The following is a 24,009-nucleotide window of genomic DNA, read 5'->3' on the forward strand; positions in this document are numbered from 1 at the left end:
AGGTGGATTTTAATTTCATAAGGCTTTTTTTTTTTTTTTTTTAAAGTGTGGGACTTACCTTTCCAGACCTTTGATCTTTAGAGGAATTTAGCTCACAGCTTTTTATAAGACCTGTGTCTTTAAAGCAGTTGAGCTGATTTTCTGAGGAGATGAAAAAAGAGCTGTTGCTTAAAATGACTGAACTGCTACAAACTTCTTGGGTAAAATTCACGCTTAGTGATGTATGGTGTTTTGGCTTTTAAACTCCCTTAATACTTTTAGAACTGAAAACATAATATTTTCCTTGGAAAAGGTAGCCCAGCAATAATCACAGTTTAACTGATATAAAGCTGATTGAATGGATTATCTTCCTGAAATCAGTTGATTTTTCAAGATTTGAACTACAAACCTGGCAATATCTCTGCGTTAAAAAATATTTTTCTTTAAATTTTTTTTTTTTTCCTAAACCTTAAAGTTAAATTTAAAAATAGTGTCTGGTTTGAGCACATTTACTGATGCCAGAAGAAACAGAAGAAAGTCTGTAGTGGTAGAAGTCTTTGATGAGAGGTCACACAAGGCCAAACCAAAATCCTGCTCCTCTGCCTGGCGTTTTTGCAGCACTGGGAGCTCGCTGCGCTGCTGTGTAATTATCCCAGACCTACTGTGGAGAAGGGATGGGAGGAAGGAGAGTCTGCTCCCCTCGATAAGGACACGTCTCGTTTGCAGTGGGATGCTAAAACAGTGTCACATAAATGGCTTTGCTTCTGCGTACACCGACTGACATCAATATGGGTGCTGGAGGGAAAGAACGTTTGTCAAACCTGGTTGAATCCTGGTGTCCTACGGCGCTTCCAAGCTCTGCTTTCCCTTTCCTCTGCTCTTCATCTCTCTCTTCTTTTCCTTGCCCGTAAATACATGAGTTTCCTACCACGTGTGCCCGGTGCTGAGCATCAGTTGCTTCCCGCTGAGGCTGGGGCTTTCTCCTGGAGCTGTTCCTGGCTCCTGCTGCCCGCTGCATCCCGCTGCATTGATTGCACTCCAGATGCAGCTCCCTTCATCCGTGGTAAACATTCTGATAATTTTGCAAGGGTTTGTTTTGTTGTTTTGGTTTTTTTTTTCCCCCTAGTTCTATTTCCTGAGCTATACAAAACGAACTAGCTGCATACACAGTCCTGGTTAAGCTCATGATTTCTGGTGTTCTCACAGGAGGGTTTGGCAGACGCCACAAGTGATCTTTCTGGACACAGCTGGATGGGAGCTGCTGTGCTCAGACAGGTCTACGAGGACAAATTCTCCTCTCTTCTGTGCCTGTTAACCCAATTGTAGGAAAACCTTGCTCATAAATAGAGGTGTGGGGTGTTTACAAGCAAGAATACTACTTGACCCTGTGAGCAGCTGTGTTGTGCTTGGTTGTTGTGCTGTGCTATCTTAAATCCTCAAAATTATAGTAACTCTCCAAATAGATAACCTCAAAATATGTTTCGCTTCAGAATTCTAAAAAGCAAAGCTGCTCAGTGCGACAAGAGAAGTGAGAGAGAGTTGAGAAATGGTTTTGTCACAGCACACAAGCATGATGACAGTGGTGAAGGTGATATTGTTAATAAAACACAAAGAGTTGGCTTCTGTCTCTCCCCAGTTCTTGCTTTGGCTTGATAGCAACCTTGGGATGAACGTGTCCTCTGTAAAGCAAACTGGAAAACTTTTTAGGCAGTTGAACATCTTGCAATTTTTCCTGTGTTGTCATGAGTGGTAAATTAGTGTATTAACTATTTCATCTGTATTAATTGTGGTTTGATCAAAAACAGTTCAAGGCGAGCTGATAAACAGAAATGATTCCTATAGATTTCTTATCATTCGGGGTCTTGTTTTTTAAAAAGACCAGCAAACAAACAAACAAAAATTCCAAACCACTATATGTATTGTGTCATCTTCTCACATTAAGCTACAGAGAGTCTGGATTTTCCTTCCGAAGTCTGGAGAAACCAAAAAGTCTGCATTTGATACGTTTGGTTTATTTTCCACAAAAATCGCTCGCACCCATCTATTGTCTCCCGACGTGTGGTACACACAAGCATCAAATCCACCCACAGCACGGAGATCCTGCTTCTGGAAATGACATGGGAGCTGGCCCCGACTTCAGCCCTGGCTTGTTTGCTTAAATGAAAACTGTCAGGCAGGGTGAGCGTGAAGAGTGTGGAGGCATCCCTAGAGCTGGTGCTCTCGGAAAAATAATCTATCTGAACGCCCGTAGGTCCTTCAGTTTTAGGTCTGGCTGGTTATGATTTGTGTGCTTGACAGACGTTGCACTACTCAGGAACCTCGGAGTAATCATGTTCTTTTGTTACACGGGATGATTTAAAATATCATCTAATAGAAATTGTTTGGAAATTGTATGAAAGTTGGCCTCATAGCTGTACTCTGAATTTCCGTGTTAGGGTTTGGATGCTAAAGTTTGGCGCCTTGAAGGGTTTTAGGTTGGTTTGGGGGTTTTTTGGTTTGTTTTGTTTTCACGTGGCCAAATCGCATTTAAAACTTACGAAGTGAATGGATTTAACTCTGAAATTCTAACGTGTTCTTAAGCACACTGGGATGCAGCCTGTGTTGGCTGACCAGACTCTCCGCTTTACTGGAATTTACTGGGAACAGCCTGGAAATATGGCACAGCCCCGTCCGTGCTTCAGATCCCCTTTTCAGCTTGTGTACGTCGTGTCTGTGCCTCCTGCTATGTGTTGTACTGAAGGATATTGTGACAAAACTGATGCCAGAGTTTCTTGGGGAATTTTAACATTTCATTTTAAATGCAGACATAGTTTGATTAAAGTTTCCTTCCTGTATGCTCGGAGGAAGGGATGAAGTTTTTGTTTTGCTTCGGTTTCACACCACAGTCACTAGATCCATTGCAACGGCTTTGATTCATGTAGATAAAACATCTTCAGGAAAAAAAAAAAAATTCCCCACTGTATTGCTTTTTCTTTCCTTGTTTGTCTTCCTTCCTTGCCAAATATTTTTGGATGAGAGTATACAAGAGATTGTTGAATGGACTGAGGCAAAACTGTTGCATATTTGCTAATGCAGATTAAGCTTTAGTTTGAATAACAGTTGTGATGCTTCCTTCAGTTACCTGCAAAGGAGCAGAAAATGTTGGGATACCACAGGATGGGGCTGTCTCAGCCTCCTGTTGTGCAGTGGGGGATTTCAGGTTACAGGTCAGTACTGCTGTAACTTTAACCAAGTGAGCATCGCATTGATTTTTTTTTTTTTTTTTTTTTTTTTTTCCCCCGAGAGCGATCAAAAGAGCATTTTAGAGCATGGGTAAGATCTGGTCTCTAAAAGGAAGCTTATTTTTTTGTGTAATGCTTCTGGATCAGTGTGAGGAATGCAAAGAGTGCTTGTTGAGATACAGGAGGTCTTCTGTTAACGTTGTGAAGCTCTCTGTAAGCTGCAGCACCAGTCCTCTGAAATTAAACCCTCTACCAAAACCAGTAGTTCCTGGGCGTCTCTTTTTTCTCTTACTAGTGTTAAGCTTAAACTTTGTCTTCTTTGGTCATTCTTCATTGAAATTTCTATCTGGCAGGAAGGTGAATCTGTTAGAAAAGTCGAGTCCAACTCGAGATACCTTAGACCTTGGATGTATCATCTTCAAGACAAAAATTGAATAAATCTTCCCCTGGTCCAGCTAAATGGAAGCCGGCCTCCAAGGCTGGATTTGGCCACCTTGACCCTCTCTTTCAGATCAGCAAAAAAAATACAGTGTCCCCATGGGAAAGTGGCCTTTTGGTTTGGTTTGGGTTTTTTTTCTGGAATAGTTGTTGTGCTCTGAATTGCTACAGGATGCTCCAAGACACTCAGGAAAACTCTGGAATAGCGTGATGTGTCTGTCCTTGTGCTCTGAGGTTTTTCAAGAGGATATTGGAGGAAGCACGGCCTTTTTCTTCACGCACTTAGTGACTTAGGAGGTCTGCGTTTGATTCCTTACACAAACTTTCTGCAAGGTCTCTTTTAAATTGTATTTTATTGCTGTGAATGCTTAAATGGGTGTACGTAACCGGGCAGCAACCCTGCTTTCATCTTCTAGCGTAGAGTCCAAATGATTGAGACAGCAACACTTATGAAAGCTGAAGGGAGAATAATAGAACTATGTCTTTATTTAGCTAAAGGATATGCCTGATGGCTTCAGAGGATAAAGGTCATAGTATCAGGGCAGTTATCCCAAATTATTAACTGCTGGTGGCAGTATTTTTCTGAAAGTGGTGATATTTCCATTGTCTGTCTTATTTTGAAACATCTGCTTTGAATTTTTTTGCTTTACACACAGGCTAACAAAAGAGTAAAGCAAACTCCTTTTTGAAGGAAGATTGTTTTGCCCAGTTCTGGTCTACATTTCTGAAGTTCAGTCTTGTGCCACCTCATTCACTGTGCAGTTGGTTGTGCTGCTGAGGAGACAAATCCTGTGATATACCGAATATGAGTCGATTTGGTTGCTGTGGTCAGTTTGTGTTGCCTTAAAAAAAAATAGATACTCCCAGCTTCAAGAAGAGCTTTTCCTTTGTGAAGTCGCATGTAGACTCAAAGTTGGTGTAGGGAGATGATCCTAAATGGATACGACATTTTGTGGAAATATTATTTTAAAACTCTGAATCTAGTGGTTTCTAATGCAGCTTTTATTAGATCAGCGTCTTATAAAACAGCTGTCGGGAATATCATAATGTATCTTGCAAAATGGAGAAATCACACGGTCAGGCCAGTGACGGGTGCTCCTGCTCGTGTCTCCTGCTTCACAGCCTGGCTGCAGGACGGGGTTGATGATATTGCGGGCAAGGTTTTATTTCCTAGTTCCAGATCTGATATGATGATCCTACAGAATGGCTTAGGCAGCTTTTTTTTTTTTTTTTTGTGCAAAGCAGTGGCATCTTGCATAGACACTTTATTTTGCTGTTGCTCTCTTCCAAGTGCAAGGAGATAACCGAGGGGACCCCCACAGCAGAGGGGACCCCCGGTCCCAGCAGTAGCCCCTTGGTGGAGGTGCTGTTGGTCCATCTTGGGAAGCTCCAGTGTGGTGTCACGGCTCGGCCGTGGCCGGACAGACCAACATCCATCCTGGGGCCGTGGCCGTGGTCCGTGGGCTGACAAGAAGTATTTGGAAGCGGCCGAACGAGCCCAGGCTTGGCCGGCGGGCTGGGAGCTGTGCTCTCCCTCTCCTCCTCAATTTAGTTGTGTTTTTTGGGTTTTTTTTCAAAGATAAAAAGTATTCAGATGGCTGATGAACGCAAACTTCTGTTGATCACACGTTGCTGCAGATGTCCTGTCGTTCTGTTATCAGCACATGTCGCTGAATTAGTTCAGGATTAAGATTTTTTTTCCTCCTTGTGCTATCCGGGGGCTGGCAGGCGTCGTCTGTCAGCCCGGCCTTCCTCAACCAGCCTGAAAATAAACCCAGAAGGACTCCACAGCGCAGGCCAGTGACACTCTCAGGGCTTCTTTTTTTATTTTTTTTTTTTTATTTTTTTAATTTTTTTAAATTCATTTTTCCCGTTTCTCACTTCATTTCTTGAAAAACACCAAGAGGACCCTCGGTGCAGGTGTCTGTGGTGGGGGGCCCCGGGGCGCAGGGGGGACCCCCGGGCACGGCCGCTCCATTTTCTCTTGCCGGCACCTGAGCCCGACCTCACCTCACAAAATGAAGGCCGGGCGGCACCGGCTGGGACCGGCCGTTGCCATGGTTTTCACCGTGGCAGGTCACGTGTTTTGGCGTGTCACATGACCCAGCGGTGGCCCCGCTCGGTGCGGGAGGGGAGAGAGCCCCGGTGCCGCCATCTGAAGCGGGTTCAGACGCCGCCACCTCGGCCGGAGGAAAGCTGGCAGGAGCAGGGTGACGGCGGCTCCGCCACGGCCCCGGTGGCAGCTCCCAGGTTCCACCAACCTCCCTGCCCAGGGCGGCCCGACGGCAGCCGGGCTGCTCCCGCCACGGCTGGGCGAGGGGCCAAGCGTCGCCCGTGCTGGACGGAGCCCATCGTCTGTAGGCGGAGAAAATCCTCCACGTCCCCTCGTGTTTGTGGCTGGAACGTGCTGACCCCGCAGCAGCCGTGTGGGCCGCTTCAAGGGTAGAGCTGGCGAGAAGAGCCCTTGCGTGCCAGGAGCGGGCTGGTTCGGGTTGAACGCCGCCTGCTCAAATCCCCACGTTTGTGCGATTCTCAAGTTTTTTAGAGAACTATCCCTGCTCTTCCTGAGGGGTTGAACCTCAAGGTTTGAGGAGGAACGAGCCAGTTGAGCATCAGTCAGTCCTTCACGCGGAGCTGCTCCCTGAAAAGGGCTCCGCAGCGACGGGCTCGACACGTCGGCGCCTGCCCCGCGCGCCCGGTGCCCGACAGATCCTCCCGAGCTCAGCCCGGCCCCGTTACTTCCCCGCTCAGAGCAACCTGAGCCAGTTTGGTGCTTTCAAACACAGGAAAAAGCTGGGAAATACTTCACCTGTGCCACTGTTAAAACTCTGAGGTTGTTTCAAAATTAAATGATTCCAGTTTACTGGTTTGCTGTGCCCTCTAGAGGACACTCTACTTTTTTCATTATTTTTTTTTTCCCACTAACATGGAAATTGTGTTTTAAAAGCTGGGTTCTGAAGTGTTTGAGGCGGGTTCTGCAGTATCCAAAATACCGTTTGACCTGCCCCGAGCCATTTACTGAAGGTTTGTGATCCACAGAGATGTTCAGAGCACGCGGCTTTTCAGAGCTGTTATTCAGTGTGAATATCCTTTGCATCGCTAATTAAGATAATAAGGATTAATTTCTGCTAATCATTGAATTCCTAATAAATGTGACATATCAGTTAAGTCTAGAAATTGTTGTTTAGCCTAAGAAGTAATTGCCTGATATTTAAAAGTACAAAACTCATACGCCACGTCGCTTACTCGTGAATAATACAAACCACGCTCCAAGGTTTGCTTCGTACAGATTCTTTATGCATTTTGTCTAATGCCTAAATGCAGAAGGTTCTCACCGTAAACTTTGCTGTTCCTGCTTCTGCCTCTGAGCCACGAGAAAAACAAAACAATTACTTGTGTTACGTTCTCCTAATATTCTTGCTGTTGGCCCTGTCTCAAGCCCTGTCGTTGTTGCCGGGGCAGCGTGGAGGACTTTGCTGTCCCTCTCCTGGGAGGCTCCTGCTAAACCTCTCAGCAATCACATGCCACAAACCTGGCTCTGAAGTCCTTTGGAGTTTGAAATCCCAAATCTGGTACCGAAGGTGATCTGGCAGTGACCACCAGCTTGTGCAGCAGAGGAGAGGCGCTGGCGTCTCTTGTCACCATCACCTCATCTCTGTCCCTTTTGGTTCTAAGATTCTCTTCTCTTATGGTAGTTGTAGGTGATAGAGCCAAGAGGTGATTTATTGTCAGGAATTCAGGTGGAAGGTGCAGCCACCATGTTAAAGCCAAATAAAGAGTTAAAATGAATATAAGTCTGGATGTGTTTCAGTGGGTTTTGATGAAGTTGTGTGGATGTGTCTGTCTGTTAGAGGTTTCCACTGTTAACAACGGAAAAGAATTAAGTAGTTTGCTGTAGAAAGAAAATAATGCCATAAAGTACTTAAACTCAGGTAAGTGAATAGGTGTGAATTGTTGGGGTTGGGTTTCCTTGAGATTCGGTAACTTGGGTGGGCAAAAGTCACAACTTACAAATATTTGCCTTAGGAAAGGAAAAAGAAAAAGGGGGGGGGGGTGTGTGTATGGTTTTGCCTTGCAGCACATCAGAGAGAAGCAGAAGTGGCCCGTTTGTCCCTGCCTTGGGGTGCGATGTGGAGTTCCCCCGGCGCAGGCAGAGCCCCCCCGTGCTCTGGGGGGAGTGCGGTGCCTGGTGGAGAAGCTGCTGATTTGGTGGATGTCACCACGGCTCTGTGGTGTGGCTGCATCTCCCCTCCTGGGAAGCTTAATATCCATCCCCAAGGAGAGCAGAAACCGATTGTCCGTGTCGGATTTATTCAGAATTGGAGAGATTTGAGATTAATGTAGCAGAAGGTTGTAAATAACGTTACTTCGCAGCAAAAAGTAGTTGTTTGCTTGTTCTTATTCACTTGTTCTCTGTGTTTTTCTTTTGATTTGCAGTGAGATAAAGAGAGAAAAGCGAGTCCCCTCACCGGATGTTATAGTGTTATCCGACAATGAACCTTCTAGCCCTAGAATGAATGGTTTAACAAAAATAGCATTAAAAGAGACCAACACAGAGGCACTCATGGTGAGTCTTCTTGTCTTGACACACTATAAGCTGTGCCATCTAGAAAGAAGAAAACACACCGCTTGTTCCCGCAGAGGCGCTTGTGATCACAGGGGCAGGGGGATACGTGGTTTTATAAAGATGGATTTGCAAGGGGAGAATCTTGAGGCTGTTAAAGGCTGATCAGTCCTTTCAGTTTTTTCAGGTTCTTAACGCCATGATTTGTATATCATTCGAAAGCACACCTTTTTCAGAATTGGCTTTTTAGCGGAATGTCCCTTACTCAGCATGGCATAACAGGGCTTTGTTGTCTGACTCTTTCTTTGACTTTATTTGTTTTGCGAGTTGAAGATATCTCAAAACTCTTTTTTTTGCCTTTGAGTTCTTTCTCCGTACTCTACTTCGTGTCCGTATATTGCAGGCATGTCGGTGACACTATGATGTATGTGACAATTATAATGTTGTAAGTTCTTGTCGTAACTTGTGTGGTATCTGTCTTTCCCCTCTCCCCCCTCCCTGTTTTCCCATCCTCTATTGCCCTACCTGGCCCTGCAGAAAAGCAGTCCAGAGGAGCGTGAGAGAATGATTAAACAACTTAAAGAAGAGTTACGGTTAGAAGAAGCAAAACTTGTTTTATTGAAAAAGTTACGGCAAAGTCAAATCCAGAAGGAGACCACTACTCAAAAGGTATTTATTCTCCTACAGATACTTAATCATCTCATCTTTTGAAATGAAGGGGGAAAATATTGAAATAACTCCGGCAGTTGCCATAACCTGTGGAACATGAGATAGCTTTCAAATAAAGCATATCTCACTTTTCATAAAATCTTTATGAAGTTCATAGTGGTTTATCCCATTAACCGTTCCTTTTTGTGGAATCCCTTTTTTTTTTTTTTGGTTTTTTTTTGGTCTTGCCAAGACCAAACAGCAAGACAGCTCATCCTATCAACTGTGTTCAAAAGCCGAAGACCTTTTTGTTAACTCAGATGCATTTATGACTGTAACATATTTCCAATTATTTGTCCAGTCCTTAATGCTGTGTAGAGATTGCTGAAATACATTTGGAAATGTTTCTTGCACGTAGCAGGCGTGCTGACAGGTAGAGTTAAAGCCTTTGAACCCCAGGCTCTGGGAGCTGGCGGCCGAGGGCTGCACTTTGTGCTGCATCTCAGAAGCCCAGGTCTGGATTCCAGGTCTGACCAGGTGAAGTCTGTGCTCAGCTGCACTCTTTCATCACCCAAAAATCCCAGGCGGCCTCTGGAAGGACCGGCTCAGCCCTCCCACCCTGAACTCCCTTCCCTTCCTCCTCTTTTCTCCCCGCCCCTCATCTCCCCCAGCCACACGCAGTATCCAGAGTGCTGCCAGGAGAGTTGTTTTCATCAGCAACTAACCCAGCGAAAAGAAAAAAAAACTGCTTTTTTATCAGAGGGGTCACCCATTCTGCTCACTACGTGTGCCCTTCGTGCTGGCACTGAAGGGTAGAGCTGGAGGGTGGCAGGAGAAGCGCAGAGGAGGTTGGGAGGCGAGGGGGTGTGCGAACACCCCACGCTCTGCTGTCAAGGCACGGGTGAATTTTCAAGTATCTGTAACAATGGCAACTAAACAATTTTATTTTACAGCCTGTGATGCTGACTTGATGGATTTTTGTGACGGGGGCGATGCGTAGATCGGAGTGCGCCTCACGGTGCAGGGGGACGTTCAGACAGCTCTCTTGGCTGGTTTGGGGGGGTTTATTGGCTTCTTTCTCCTGGACTTCTGAGTGCTTCAGTAGATGGGATTAAAACTAATGCCAGTACCTGCATCACTCAACTCGCTGCTGAACGCTGAGCTCTGGATGTTTGAACTAACGAGGGTGAAGTGGCATATCCTAAACTTCTTAATATCTGACGTCTTTTTCCCCAACTTTTTTCACTTTTTGCACTATGCTTGAACCTAGTTAGTTGAGACTAGTAATAATGGTGGCTAAGACCAAAGTGGGGCTCTAAGCTGAGACTGCTCAAATAGATTTCCAGATTGCTCTGCTTTTGGTGTACAGACTCTTTATTTTCCTGGTGTAATCTTACCTATACTCACCTAATAATGTCTCCATTTAACTACGCATGTTGAGACGCTCGGAGGAAGAAAGGGATGCGGGAGGGGGGGGGAAAACCAGTCTTTGAAGAGTCTCTTACTGAGAAGAGCAAGGACGTAAACGCTTTTATTCCCTTAGCTTCTGTAATTCTGCTTACACCCTTACACTCGTCTGCTTTCTTTCTGGTTTTTCCTCTTCCAGCCTGCTGGTTCCTCTGGGAGTGCTGTGGCCACCCCTCCGCCCTTGGTGCGGGGACCGCAGAGCGTTCCTGCTGGCAAGCCGTCCCTCCAGGTCAGTGGGGTGGGCCAGGCTGCCAGGTGTAGGGCACGGACCCCAGCAGAAGGTGCACAGTACAGGAAAGACAGTCCCATCACATTAATTGCTTGGAGCCAGGTGGAATTTTAATTTTTTTTTTTTAATTTATTTTTTTTTAACTCCCGAAACCCCGCTATAAGCTTTTTAAGAACGATTGGGGTGGGAGATCAAAGTAGGATGTCACACGGAGATAACTCCCATAAGCTTTTTTTTTCAGTGGCTGATCATCCTGATCCACTCTGCTGATAAACACATCCATGCTAGTGCTAACGACCTTTGGCCAAAGAGGATGCCATGGAGTTACGTCATAGAAATGTTGTGGCAGCCTGTTGCCGTACCCTCGAGAGACTTAATTGTGCCCTCAGTATGATTAAGAGCTGAGTGAATCATATGATTTTCTCTGTTGGCTTGGTGGCTGAATGGCACATGATGGTAGGAAAGATCTTGGTTCAGGCTAAATTAAATGAAATGTTGGAAAGCCTTGGGGAAGAAGAAAAAGAAAAGGCAGAGGCAATTGACATCTGTCAACCTAATCCTCCTCTTGAGCCTAGTATCTTGTTTTGCTTTTGGATTTAAAACATTCCTGGTTATTTACCTGGGGTTAATTCGAAACAAATTTCAAAACTGCTTCCGCATAAAATGCTTTCACTTGGAAAATGGCAACTCTTCCTTTCAAAATCCCCTGGAATGCTATACTCGATGGAAGGGTAAATTTGCTATCCGTTTAGGAAACGTTCACAAAACCTAAAGCAGTCTGTCAGTTGGAGTAAACTCTTCCTTGAGGCAAGTTGCCTTCACTGAAGACAGCACTTTCAGAGGAACTGGACCACGAGTTAAACCTTCAGCGATCAGACAGTGAAACTTCGGTTGGACAGAGCAGAGAGCCGGGAGCTAAGAATCCAGAATTGAAGTTATTCTGTCTAATTTGTGGTGTTTGGGCAAATTAACCTCCATCTGCTTTTGCTTGACTGTCAAAACTACTAATTCCTGCGTGTAGGAGCTGAGTTAACGTTTGGTCTCCAGTTGAAAAGCGTGCCAGAGGGGGAGCAAACTTCCCACCTGCCTAAATACGTACGTGTGTACACGTGGTGACTCATGGAAGTGGGAGCTTCCGTGGTTTTAGAGTCCTCATTCGCAGATGAGGGTCAGTTTGGGGCCTGAGTGAGGGAAGTGGCAAGATGTGCAAAGCCACACAAATAGGATGGAGAGGTTTGTTGCTCTCGAGCAGCGGGTGCTGCTTGGGCGCGTTTGCCAGGCCTTGGTGGGCTGCAGGGATCCAAGTGACCCCTGGCAGTGTGTCCCCTCGTACAGTGGCACGAGAAACTTTGAGGATTTGATGCAGGCTGCAGCCCGAAAAGCATATTCGACAATTTTTCAAACTGCTTTAGCCTGATTCCTTTTCTTTTTTTATTTTTTTCTAAAGCTTTCCCTTTTTCCTGTCTCTTCTTTTTTCCTTCCCACGTCCATGCACACGCCTGCCCATTCACATGGTCCATTCACCTCCCCAGTTCCTGCATCCCCACCGTCTGTCTGCCCCGTGCTTCTCCTTGAAGACAACAGTTCGTACTTCCCCATTCTCTTACTCCCGCCCTCAAAATACACTTTTTTTTTTTTTTAATTCTTTTTTAATTTGTTTGTTTGGACACTAACTGCACCACAGCCAGCCCTGCCATCCCTTGTCCTTCAGTATCTCCCCTGGCTCAGGACAGACACTGCATCCCTGCTCTCCCCTCCCCGGGTTCTGGCGTGCCTCTTGCTGTCTCTCAGTGCAGCAGTTCTTGAGCTATTGTATTCTGGCGGTGGGAGGGCAGATGAAAACATTGTTCGAGGCTGCTCTTTACCTTTTGAATTCCGTGCAGGATGAGAGAGAACAATCCGTGAGCGCGTAGCCAGGCCGGCAGCGCGTACGTGTCTGTGTTGCTGCCTGAGATCTCGGGTGCTGCTTTAGTGGCACGCTGACAGCAGAGAGCATGCCTGTAAACACACCAGAATAAAACAACACGAGTAAACGATTTTCTGTTTTGCAGACCTCTTCTACACGTATACCAGGCACTGTTATTCCTCCTCCCTTGGTCCGTGGAGGGCAGCAGACTTCTTCAAAATTAGGAACTCAGCAAAACACGCAGATAGTAATGCCACCTCTTGTCAGAGGAGCACAGGTAAGTATTTACCTTGGGGTAGATCCTCTGGTTTTCCTTAACGATTTCCTTAGTCATCATCTTTCTGCTTCTCTGGAGGGAACCTGTGACGTTCTTGCTGGAATTTCTTAATGTGGCTTGGTGTATTGCTGCTGAAAGATCCTGCATCGTGCCAGTTCTGCGTGTTGTGCTGTCCCACAACGCTTGCAGTGAGGGATGAGCAAATCCTGTGGCGATGCAGGACACTGCCTGACCTGCAGAGCTGCCTCCCCTGCCTGCACCAAAGCAGTTTGTTTGCCTTTATTATGAAAGTTAATTTACAGGCGTCCGACTTCACCCGCTTTTTAGGAGAGCGGCAGCAGAGGAAATGAAACACAATCCCTCGTTCTTCCATATTTTTTTTTTTCCCCTCATTATTCTTTCTGTCATATCGATTTGACCTTTTCAGATGCTGAAACTCGAGGGGTTTTTTTTCCTCATTGTGTCTGTCTTGTGATTGAATAAGAGCTGCTGAAATGAGATAGTTGACTGGAAGTCTGAAAGTGCTGCTTTGCAGGGTCTTTATCACCTATAACAGCAAATAGTGATGTCACTGAAGGAGTAGGAAAGCAGTGTTCAGTTTGATACGGTCTTCTAAAACCATGATTTCCATGGGATACCAGGAAAAAAAAAATATTTCCTTGTTAAGTGAGGATTTATTTTGCAGTGAAAGGTCTGCTTTTATCTGTTGCACAGCCAGCATTAAGGAGGAAGGTAGAGATTTGGTATTTCATTTTCTTTCTCTTCTGATTATGGAGAAAAATTCATTCGGAGGAGCAGCTTTCCTAATGCCTTTAAAATGAAACAGGCTTAACAACTGTACGTTTTGAAAGAAATTTGACTCGGAAACTTAGGGTTTTGACGCAGCTGTTTTGGCCGTAACGTGATGGCCTCACATGGCAGCATCTCTCTCCACGTTGCATCCTACTTGTTTCATTTTGACAGAGGGAAAGGGAAAACCATCCCACTTCGACACGGGTGTTAATTATCAACGCTTTCTTTGCGTTCCCTGCCTTGCCTCACCTCCACTGTCTCGTGTCATCCCATTTGACTCCCACCACTTACCTCCCGCTCTGTTAATCCTCCCCGTCGCTCATGGCACCATCGCATCAGCCCATTTCTGTGTCTTCCCAGCAAATCCACAACATCCGACAGCACTCCAGCACGGGGCCGCCTCCGCTGCTGCTGGCGCCGCGGGCGTCTGTCCCCAGCGTGCAGATTCAGGGGCAGCGAATCATCCAGCAGGGTCTGATCCGCGTCGCCAACGTCCCCAACACCAGCCTGCTCGTCAACATCCCGCAGGTGAGTTCTGTAAAAACGACATGCCGAACGTACCACTCATCTCACAGGAAGGGATAAATGGTTTTAATTACTGATTGTCCGGGTCCCGTATCTAATTGGCGTGGTCATCTAACTGACGTGGTTGCTGCTCCTTGTTCTTCCCGTGTGGTCCCTTCTCTGTTCACATTCACCCCCTGTACGTAGGAATGAAGAAAAACATTAGAGAATATTGGAAAGAAATCTCTTATTTCCGTGAACTGAGCTTTGTGCCTCATTTCACATTTGGTATTTCAATATGAAGCTGTCCGTTAGGATTTTTATTTTTTTTTTCTCCTCCCTTAAGAAGTGTAAATGAGTGTTCTAGTAAACAGAGCTGAAAATGGGGTAGTGCTGCTGTCTGAAGCACTGAGATGCAAAAGCAGCAGCTAACAGCAGTCTAACACTGATACTGCCATACAAGTGCTGTAGATAAAGGAAACAATTTAAAGTCAGTGCTTTGACAAAATCATAAGGAAGAGGACACCTTTTTGTTTTTCTCTTCAGAATTTCTAAAACTGCTTTACAAAAACGATCCGTAAAGAAAAGCGAAGTTCTTCAGAAAAAGAAGGGGTGTGTTAGGTGACAGACCACGTTTGTAACAGGAGGTACAATGTCAGTAAACGTGTGTGTTGTGATCTGTCCAGTCACAATTAAGGTTTAGAAGCAGGTGCTTGGCCTAGTCCCGTGCCCTCCCCTCCCTCCCGCCCCGGCAGCGTTTGTCCTGAGCTGGGTCCTGTGTCCCCCCCAGGCTTCACCAACTTCAATCAAAGGTACAACTGTGACGTCAGCTCAGGCCAACGCCACGACGACCAGCGCCGCTTCCATCGTCAACTCCAGTGAGTCACCGGCCAGCCGGCAAGCAGCCGCCAAGCTCGCCCTGCGGAAGCAGCTGGAGAAGACGCTGCTGGAGATCCCCCCTCCCAAGCCGCCCGCGCCGGAGATGAACTTCCTGCCAAGTGCAGCTAATAACGAATTTATTTACTTAGTCGGGTTGGAAGAAGTTGTGCAGAATTTGCTGGAAACTCAAGGTGAGATGGCGTTAAAAATGTTCCTCAAAGGCAAGGGGAGGATCTTTCCCATCTGGACTTCACCTCACTGCTAGTAGTCAGCGATGGTTTTCAGGCATCACGTGATTAAATTGTCACACTCTGTCAAATCTAAGCTTCACTTCCTTTAATAATTTTCAAACTGTTTTATTTTAAATTGTAAAAAATGTCTAAAAATGAAAATGTAAAAAAAAAAAAAAGTAATGATTTCTCATAGGCTAGACATTGATTGTAAAGATTTCTCTAAGCACTCCCCAGATCTGTTTGCTTCCTGACAGCCACATGTTTGTCCATCACCCCTAAATTCTCAAACCGGTATCTAAAGATCTGCAGGACACCTGCACCCTCACTCCCAGAAGTAAAGATTTAGCCATGCAAAAAGCTTCAGACTGGGGAGAGTTACGGGCGGAGGGTTCACCTTGTGTGTTGGGTTGTTGTTTGGTGGGGTTTTTTTCATGCTGGCATATTTTTGAGGTTTCTCGAGTGTTGCTCATTCCTAGAAGCTGCAGATGGAGCTGAGCTAAGCTGGTTGTGTTCTCCAGGTAAAGTTTCGGTTGCTGTATCCTCTCGTGAGCCCTATATGTGTGCTCAGTGTAAGACTGACTTCACCTGCCGCTGGAGGGAGGAGAAGAACGGAACCATTATGTGTGAAACCTGCATGACATCGAATCAGAAAAAGGCCTTGAAAGCTGAGCACACTAACCGGCTGAAGGCTGCCTTCGTCAAAGCACTGCAGCAGGAGCAGGAGATCGAGCAGAGGATACTGCAGCAGACAGCATCTCCTGTCCAGACCAAGGCAGACCCCATCGTGCAGCACCACTCGCTCAAGCAGGTGAGGCCCCGCCGCCAGGAGCCAGGCCTTGGGGATGACGGGGCCGAGGTCCTGCGGCTCCAAGCACACGGGTGTTGGCTGCACAGGCACGGCACTGCTGCCTGAGCTTCGCTTTAGTGCAGCTCCCCGGTGGGTGTGTCTGGAGTGTGAGCCTAAAACCAGGCTGGTGAAAAGGGGGTTTTGTCACGGGGGGGGGACACCTGGGACTTGAATTATCTCGGTACCTGAAGAACGGGAGAGTGGTGGCTTTTTGTAGAGTCACTGGAATTACCCAAGGTGTTGAATTCGTATCCTGCAAAGTCTGTTCCTGAAATTTTCTAGGATGTACCAAGTGGAAATAGGTACCACTATTTGGTATTTCATTTGGCTCCAGTGCCAAAGACACAAGAGTGAATTGACCTAAGATAGAATAAATTGCCTTGAGCCAAGAGCACATAAAGTTGCTTGTGGAAGTTTTGAGGTGATGGCAGCAGCCATTCCTGGTGGCAACTGGGTCTCACACCTTGTAAAACCACCGTTGAGTCGGAGGAAGAGAGAAGCTGCCTAAGTGCTGCTTGGAGTTGAAATCCTCAAGGTACTGGTTATTTAGGACAGGGAAGCAGTGGCGCCTGTGTAGGGAGGTGCTTACGCTGCACATTTTTTGCTGCTTTGCAGTTGATGATGATTCCTCAACCTTAAGGTGCTCTCAGAAGTAGAAAGCTGATTCTTGGTAGGAGAGATGGCTTGGCAAGTTTTCAGCCCCAAAAACTACAGTAACACATTCCAGACTTGGCAGAAGAAGCTGAGAAAGGCCGGAGGGGCGGTAAAGATCCATCAGGGCTCCTGTACTTGAGACAGACAACTGCTCTATAGGCCTGTCTTCCCGTTTGCTCTCTCGGCAGACTTCTAGCCAGATGTCTCGAGGTCCTCCTGGAGCTCCACGAGGAGTGTTGCATGCATTTAGCCAGTCACCCAAGTTGCAGAATGCATCGTCTGCAGCAGCACTTGGGAGTAGGCCAGGTAAGCATGCTGAGAGACCTGTCAGCAAGGGCAGCGCTGCCTCCTGGAAGAAGACTCCCATCAATACAGGTAGATTTTTCTCTAAAGTTTCTTTTATTTGTACTTAGTAGCTGCACTCTGTCCAACAGTCATAGTTCTTTGGGTAAGGATGCTTTCTCTTTGACACTTCCTGCATGAAAGCCTGGTGATACCCAGGCTTTGCTCTTAGTATCGTTGTTGGCACTTGCTTTTGGGGTGGTTGGTGCTCGTCAGAAGGGGCAATCAGGGGGTGCTACCAAATAAAAAACTACTGCTTTGCACATTTCTAAGTAAACCAAATAGATGGGATGCCAGACTCTTGGTCACTGAGCCCGTATGCACTGAGTTGGTCGTTTGTTTCTGGGAGTTTAATTCAGTTTAATTTTGACTGGTGTTTTCTCTTTGCTGAAAGCAACGTAACAGCCAGTAGATGGGTTTGCTCTAGGTAAGGCACCAGCGTTCCTCAGGATCTGAAATAACTAAAGCTGTTGCTTTGAACAAATGCAAATTGTAAATTCTAATCTAATCTTGTAAATTATAAATTCTAATCTAATCTTTTTTTTATATATATATATAAGAATCTGACTTGAGTAATTTGTTTTCTTAAATGATAATTAGGATCTCCAGGAAGGAAACACTAGCAACTAGCTCTTTTGTCATCTGCTTTCTCACCCAGTGTTGAATGGATTTCTTTTTTTTTTTTTTTTTTTTTTTTTTTAAATTCCTGACAGCGTAATTTATCCATTTAAAACATCATTTCATTGCAGAGAGCTCTAGCCTGCTCAGATCTTCATTTCTGGTACAAAATCTTGCTCCTGTTTGTTCGGATGATTTTTGGAAGCTTTCATCTTCTGAAGGTGTCTGAGCTTCGTGGCCAGCAGTGGCCCGTGCTCAGCTGATCCGTTTTCACGTGGATGAAATGTGGTTTTGCCACTCTTGTGCCTCCTGTTTGTACCCTACGGTGACACTTGTTCTCTCTTCTCTCTTTATATCTCGTCAGGTGGGGCTTTACCTTTTGTTAATCCTAGTTTAGCTGTGCACAAGTCGTCTTCAGCAGTAGACCGCCAGCGTGAATATCTCCTGGATATGATTCCCCCACGGTCCATCCCACAGTCCGCCACGTGGAAATAGTGCAGAGGAATGCCCAAGAGGAAGACTTTCCTGTTTCTGCCATCCTTTTTATACCACATTACAGTGGAATCTGCTTTAATCCCAGCTGGATATGCCCCAGGCTTTATAGGATGCAAGAAGACCACTCCTCATCCCATCGAGTGCTGCTGTCCCTGCTACGAGAAAATGACACCACGTGGGTGGGAAAGACTTAAGCTCATTTGGTTCTCAGATTCTGATGATTGACTGATGATGAAGGCTGTCAGGGAAGGGGAAGAATTCTCTCTCTTTTTTTTTGGCTTTATGTATTTAGTTTGGATTTTTTTTGTCACCAGCACAAAAAAAGGATTGAACGACTCTCTGCCTTCAGTTTCTTTCTTAGTCACTACCCCTTCACCAGGAACATGGTGTTCGTTGGCCATCGAGCATGGACGTCAACTCAAGGAGAGAGGAATTTCAACCCAATCTTGCAGATGCATTTAGTGAGCCGAGTTCATGTTTGCTTTTCTTCCCTGCCCCTCCTCCAGCCAGGAAGGCAGTCTACAGGTTATAACGTTTCACAAAATCTTCTGGTGATGAGCTAATGATAAATAAGTACAAACTCAAATTCCGGTTGAGTATGTTTTGGGGTTTGTTTCTTTTTTTTTTTTTTTTTTTTTTTTTTTTTTTTTTTTCTAAGGGACTGGCTGCCACCAAAAACTTGTCTGGTAGGTGGGAACCAGTGCAGGAGTCTCTCACTTTTGTTGGATTCTGTTTTGAATAGACTTTGAACTGTTGGTAGTCTAAAAATCTAATTTACTGAATAGACAAACACCGTTGTTCAGTCTTTCTAATTCAGCAAAGAGCAGTTGGGCCTTTCATATGTTCCCAGAGACTTTAAAGTGAAACTGTTTTTGATTATTTTCTTTTTGGAGGGTTTTTTTTTTTGTTGTTGTTGTTTTGAGCAATTTTACTCAAAAAAAAAAAATTTTAAAAAAGGAAAAAAAAAAAAAAAAGGAAAAAAAAAAACAAACAAACAAAAAAAAAAAGGAATTCCAGAAGCTGCACGCAATCAGAAAGGGCGAGTGGAGGGTGCAGAGGAGCGGGGGGGGCTGCTGTCAGGTCGCAGGCTCCTTCCTCTGCCGATACCCGCCGAGAAGTGGCCGGTGGTGGCCCAGTGGCCGTGCCAGCGCGTGGTGGGCACGCTGGGGGCAGGACTGCCTACCTTGACCCCTCTAGAGCTCCGTTCTTCCAGGCGTACCGAGCATGCTCCTCTGTCCATCACTTCAGTATTTCATTTTTGATAGAGCTTTAGGTAACCCTGCTTTAAGGACAGGTTTCTACGTGGTTTTAATATATTTTGGGGATTCCGCAGGTTAAACCCAAATCCATCAGGTCTAGGTTTGCTTCTTTTTTTTTTTTTTTTTCCTTCTCGTCATCTTCCCTCCTCCTTCCCTGTGTTTCTCCCAAATTAAAGATGAATTCAAGTGGCAGAAATACATGCCTTACTACTTACGTTGCATATCAGTACTAGAAGTAGTGCTGATAAGAATTATTTGCAAAATTATATATATATATATCTATATATCTATATATAAAAGAAAAGGGGGGAGGGGTTACTATTCAGTCTATGCTGACTCTATTTTCTTAGCAGTTGCTGTTAGATCTAACTTCAAACCAATAACTGTATAGGGTTGTCCCCCTTCAGATCTAACTATTGCATAGTGAAAAAGAAAACCCGTTCATTTTAGCCCCTCTTCCGTTGTGTGAATATCAGTATTTAGATACTTTGAAAACTGTTCAGTAGCCTAGAAAACCTAGTTTTGCAAAATGGTATTTGTTGCTGTATAAAGCCCTAGAATTTCAATTTGACTTTGGTTTTTTTTTGTTTGTTTGACAAATGTATATTAAGAGCTAAACGGGAATGAGATTAATTGGGTTTGAGTTTTTAATTTTTTTCTTTTCATTCCAAGAGATTTTTGGATTGGGAGATGTGGAGGGAGGAATTTGAGTGCATTTTATTTTTGCACCTTGAAATATTAAGAAAAAGTTTCAGCTCCTTACCTGTGTGGAGTTTTTTTGTTTGTTGGTTTTTTTTTTTTTTTTCTCTCTCTCTCTTCTGACAAATTGCCTGCATTATCTCACCATTGATACAAATGTCTAGCAATGTTAAATCTCCTGGGAAGAGTGCATTTGTTTAAAAAGAACAAGCAAAACTTCTCAAAACTAAAATTCAAATGCCTTTTTGGGAAGGCTGGGCAACTTCACAATTTCCTTCCAGCGTTGGGGGTAGCTTCAGCTTCGGCTGATGCTCGGGGGGGAGGAAAAAAAAAAAAAAAAAAAAAAAAAAGGAATGGAAAGAGGGGCAGAAGTATTAAACTTGCCTGTTTTAAAAGCTATGTCAAAACCTTTTTGGATACCCCTGGTTCAGTACAGCAGCTTGTAAATTCTCGTTTCAACACAATGGATGGGGGAGACTTAAAACAAGCCTTAAAAATAATTGAGAAGACTTAAGATTTGGTACTAAAAAGTGAGTCTGCACAATACTTAGATCTAAGTTGCTCCCTCAGCAATGCTAGACCACGGTCTGCTTTCATTTAACGTAGAATAAAACCCCACAAATACCGTCTTATGTATTGGGGCAGAATTGTTTTTGAAGGCTTGGTAAGTGAACAGAAAATACCACGCGGATATTAGGCTGTTGGGATTCAAACCAGTTTTGACATCGTTTTTAATCTGTGGTTCTTGGAGTGTTGCACGTAAGGTAGAGGATCTATTTATTGCATTTGTGTTTCTGCAGAGTTTTAGCTAAATGCACCAGGAAACGACTTAAGTTGTGTACATGTGTTAAATGCCAGAAGAATTTGCTTCTTCCTTTGTAGTCAAAACTGCATATTCAGTTGGGTAAGGTTGAACTGGGCTAGTTAAGGCACCATGCTAGGTTTAGGTAGTTGTTCAAACACTTGTTACAGTTTTTTCCAAATCTCCTCCTCCCCATCTGTGTGTTTCCCCTTCTTGCAGAAAAAAAAAAAAAAAAAATCCCTGAAAAACCAACAAACGAAAAAGAAAAGCTCAGTTAGCTGGAATATTGACATTCATGGTGTTATGCCCTAAAGGTTAAATCGTTTGGGAATTGTGAAGGAGGGGGGGGGGGGGTTTAGACACGCTTTAAAGAACAAATCTTTGGTTTATTTCTACTGCTGTCACGTTTGGAGTTCCTGCCTCCCTAAGGGCTATCGGCTCTCTGTCCGAGAGTCACCTCATCAGCCTCTCCTGGAGAAAAAAAAAAAAAAAAAAAATTAAAATTAAAAAAAAAAATAGACCGTTTTACTTAAAGCTCCCTCAGAACAAGAGACTGAACGTGCTGCTCGACAGTCCGACCCGTCAATCGGTATCATTCAGGTGGAGTGTCCGGCGTCGTGTCCCGTTCCCCCGACCCTCCACTGCTTCGCTGCAAACTGCTGCATGAGCTGGTTTGACATTGCTCAGATGCTGCTTGCTTCCCCCTCTCCTGGGGAGAGGGTTAGAGCAGCGTTGGTTCTCGCAAGCCATAATAACCTTTCTTTGAGACGTTGCGACTACAAGATTTTATAATACAGTAATAATGAAAATGACTATTGTACTTAGATTTTAGCAACTTGTGAAATAAACCCCGGATTTTCATTTGAAACCCGTGTTGCAACTTGGGAGCTGTGTGTTTTGTTTTTTTTTTTTTAAATTTTTTTTTTTTAATTGACCTAATTTATTATCTGTTTGATTTCTGAGCGTTGACGAGCTCGCAAGCCCTTCGCTCAGAAACGCGACGAGTTGGCCTGGTTGAACCTTTTATTTTTATAGCACAGATGACTTGGGCAGCGTTTCCAGCTCATGGAAAGGGCAACTTTGCTAATTTTTGTGTTCTTGGGTTTCCTGTACACGACATTCCATCTGTAACAGTGGGGAAGACTCTTGGTTAATCTTAAATTCGAGAGAGTTCAGGGTTGGGGGTTTTTTTCTATAGATATTTTTATCATCTCTTTAGGGAACCATTCCTTCACCTCTGAATTCTCAGACCTAGTTGACACTTTTTTTTTTTTTGCTTACTAAGGGTGGGGGGGAGGAAGAAAACGTACCAAAATACAGCTCAGAATGGAAAATGGGGGCCTTGGGCTGCAGAAGTGAGTAGAGCAGAGCAGGCTTAGGTCTCATCAGAAACCCTGTTTTGGCTCATTTCTCACTTTCTCCTTTTGGAAGGAGGGGGCACAGGCGGCTTTTTTTTTTTTTTTAATACTAAATATATAAATATATATAACAAAAAGACCTCAAGGAACCACAGTAGTGTTTGTCTGCTTAAGGCAGAGTTACGCCGTACGTTGCATTTAGCGAAATAACTTGCATTGTGCTTTTTTTTTTTTTTTAATAGAAGAAGAAGAAGAAAAAAAGAATTTATAATCATCTAACAAAGGAGTGTAACAGAGTAACGTTACGCCAGCGCAGGGTATGTTTTTGTCACTCTTATTTATTGTGACTCTAAATCTTTGATAATAAAACAAAAACTTTAAAAAAAAAAAAAATTCCCTCTAAAACCTGATAGTCTCAATGGGGGAAGAATCTGAGATCAATAACTGTATATTGTATTGTGAGGGATTTTTAGTATTTGAATGACAATAAATAAATGGACAAAGTGTCGTGTCTGCCTCTTCTTCCGAGTAGATCTGAGAAGCGGCTCGTTTCGCACCGCTCACGTGTCGGTGAGGCTGCTCGAGATGTGGGCACAGGTTCTTCCCCCCCCCAAAAAAAACAGGTTGATGGGAGAACAGGAAAGGAAGGAGAAGACAAAGTCTGTGGAGTTTCATGGATTGAAATTAAAAGCCACAACCAGATTCAACGTCCCCACAGGTGCCATCAGACAGGGCCACGCGTGTTCTGCAGGAGGCAGCGGGACACAAGCGCCTCTCCAGCCCTTCTCCCCTCGGTGACCCGCTGGGTTTTACCCCTCGTTTGTGTCCTCGGGTAAGAACTTTTCCCAAATTAACGAGCTGGAAAAGATAAAACAAGCTGCCTGCGTCCTGCCTCACACCACGGAACGGGCTGGGACCTGCCCTCGTGGTCGCTCCGCAATTCCAAAAACTAGAACTTGAACCCCACGTTCCTCCCGAAATACGTTAACACATTCCTAAATTTGTTCCAAGACTCCAGGATAACTCCAGAAGCCGGCGGATCGCTCCCCTCGGGGAGGAGAAAGGGAAGATGTAGATTGCAAATTTAAACGTTGCCGGAATATTTTTGATCTGGATTCTGGATAAAAACAGAGTGGTTGGAGCGTCGCTCAGCAGCCAGGGAAGCAGCAAGTGCCCTCGCAGCTGGGTCTCTCCTGGCACTGGGGCTCCCCGAGGCCGTGCCCGTTGTCTTTCAGCTCCCGGTGCCCTGCAGCAGACGTGGCCTTGCTGACAGCCCGCGCTCCGGGGTCGCTGGCTGGGGAGGAGGAAGGAGAGGAGGACGCTGTCTCTGCTCTAGAGCGAAGCCCAGCTTAAAGAAAGGGAAAAAACCACAGGGTTTATTTTCAGTTCAGGTTTCCACGTGCAGTGTGTGTGTTGTCGGGGGCAAGACCACAACAGTAACTCAGGATTTGTGCACGTGCCGGATGGAGCCCTGGGTGTCCCATCTGTGACTCTGCTCGTCACCAGACAAAGCTGGAAACCTCCAGCTCTTCACCCAGCCCCATCCTGCCAGAAACACTCCGAGGGCCGGGTCCGGTCGTGGGTTGAGCCCCTGCCCTGCGGAGCAGAGGGAAGATGAAGGTTCGAAGAGGTGATGGTCACGGTCTGGCCGCGCGCTGGCGAGTTCCTGCTGGAAACGCCTGAGGTCACAGAGGGTGAAAAGCGGCTGGGTCTGGGTGAGAGCAGGAAGGACTCGTTTTGGCGTCGTAAAAACCCGTTTTGGAACTGCAAGATCCAAGTGTCTGCGGGGCAGAGCGGT

At 45.2% G+C, this 24,009-nt stretch overlaps 1 protein-coding gene across 2 annotated transcripts in view; it reads left to right on the plus strand.

Moving 5' to 3' along the window:
- Positions 1-22,715, plus strand: part of GATAD2A (GATA zinc finger domain containing 2A) — a 54,155-nt gene extending 31,440 nt beyond the window's left edge. The window contains exons 4-12 of one of the 2 annotated variants that reach the window (XM_074928130.1): positions 8,076-8,205; positions 8,740-8,871; positions 10,457-10,546; positions 12,598-12,729; positions 13,882-14,049; positions 14,816-15,095; positions 15,656-15,945; positions 16,827-17,013; positions 17,963-22,715. In XM_074928130.1, the coding sequence (XP_074784231.1) occupies positions 8,076-8,205; positions 8,740-8,871; positions 10,457-10,546; positions 12,598-12,729; positions 13,882-14,049; positions 14,816-15,095; positions 15,656-15,945; positions 16,827-17,013; positions 17,963-18,093 (1,540 nt within the window). In that variant the 3' untranslated portion in view covers positions 18,094-22,715. The remainder of the gene's footprint in view (positions 1-8,075; positions 8,206-8,739; positions 8,872-10,456; positions 10,547-12,597; positions 12,730-13,881; positions 14,050-14,815; positions 15,096-15,655; positions 15,946-16,826; positions 17,014-17,962) is intronic. The other variant, XM_074928131.1, reaches the window with a different exon arrangement.
- The last annotated feature ends 1,294 nt before the right edge of the window (positions 22,716-24,009 follow it).

Source organism: Athene noctua, chromosome 27 (genome assembly GCF_965140245.1).
Source record: "Athene noctua chromosome 27, bAthNoc1.hap1.1, whole genome shotgun sequence".
Lineage (NCBI taxonomy): Eukaryota > Metazoa > Chordata > Aves > Strigiformes > Strigidae > Athene > Athene noctua.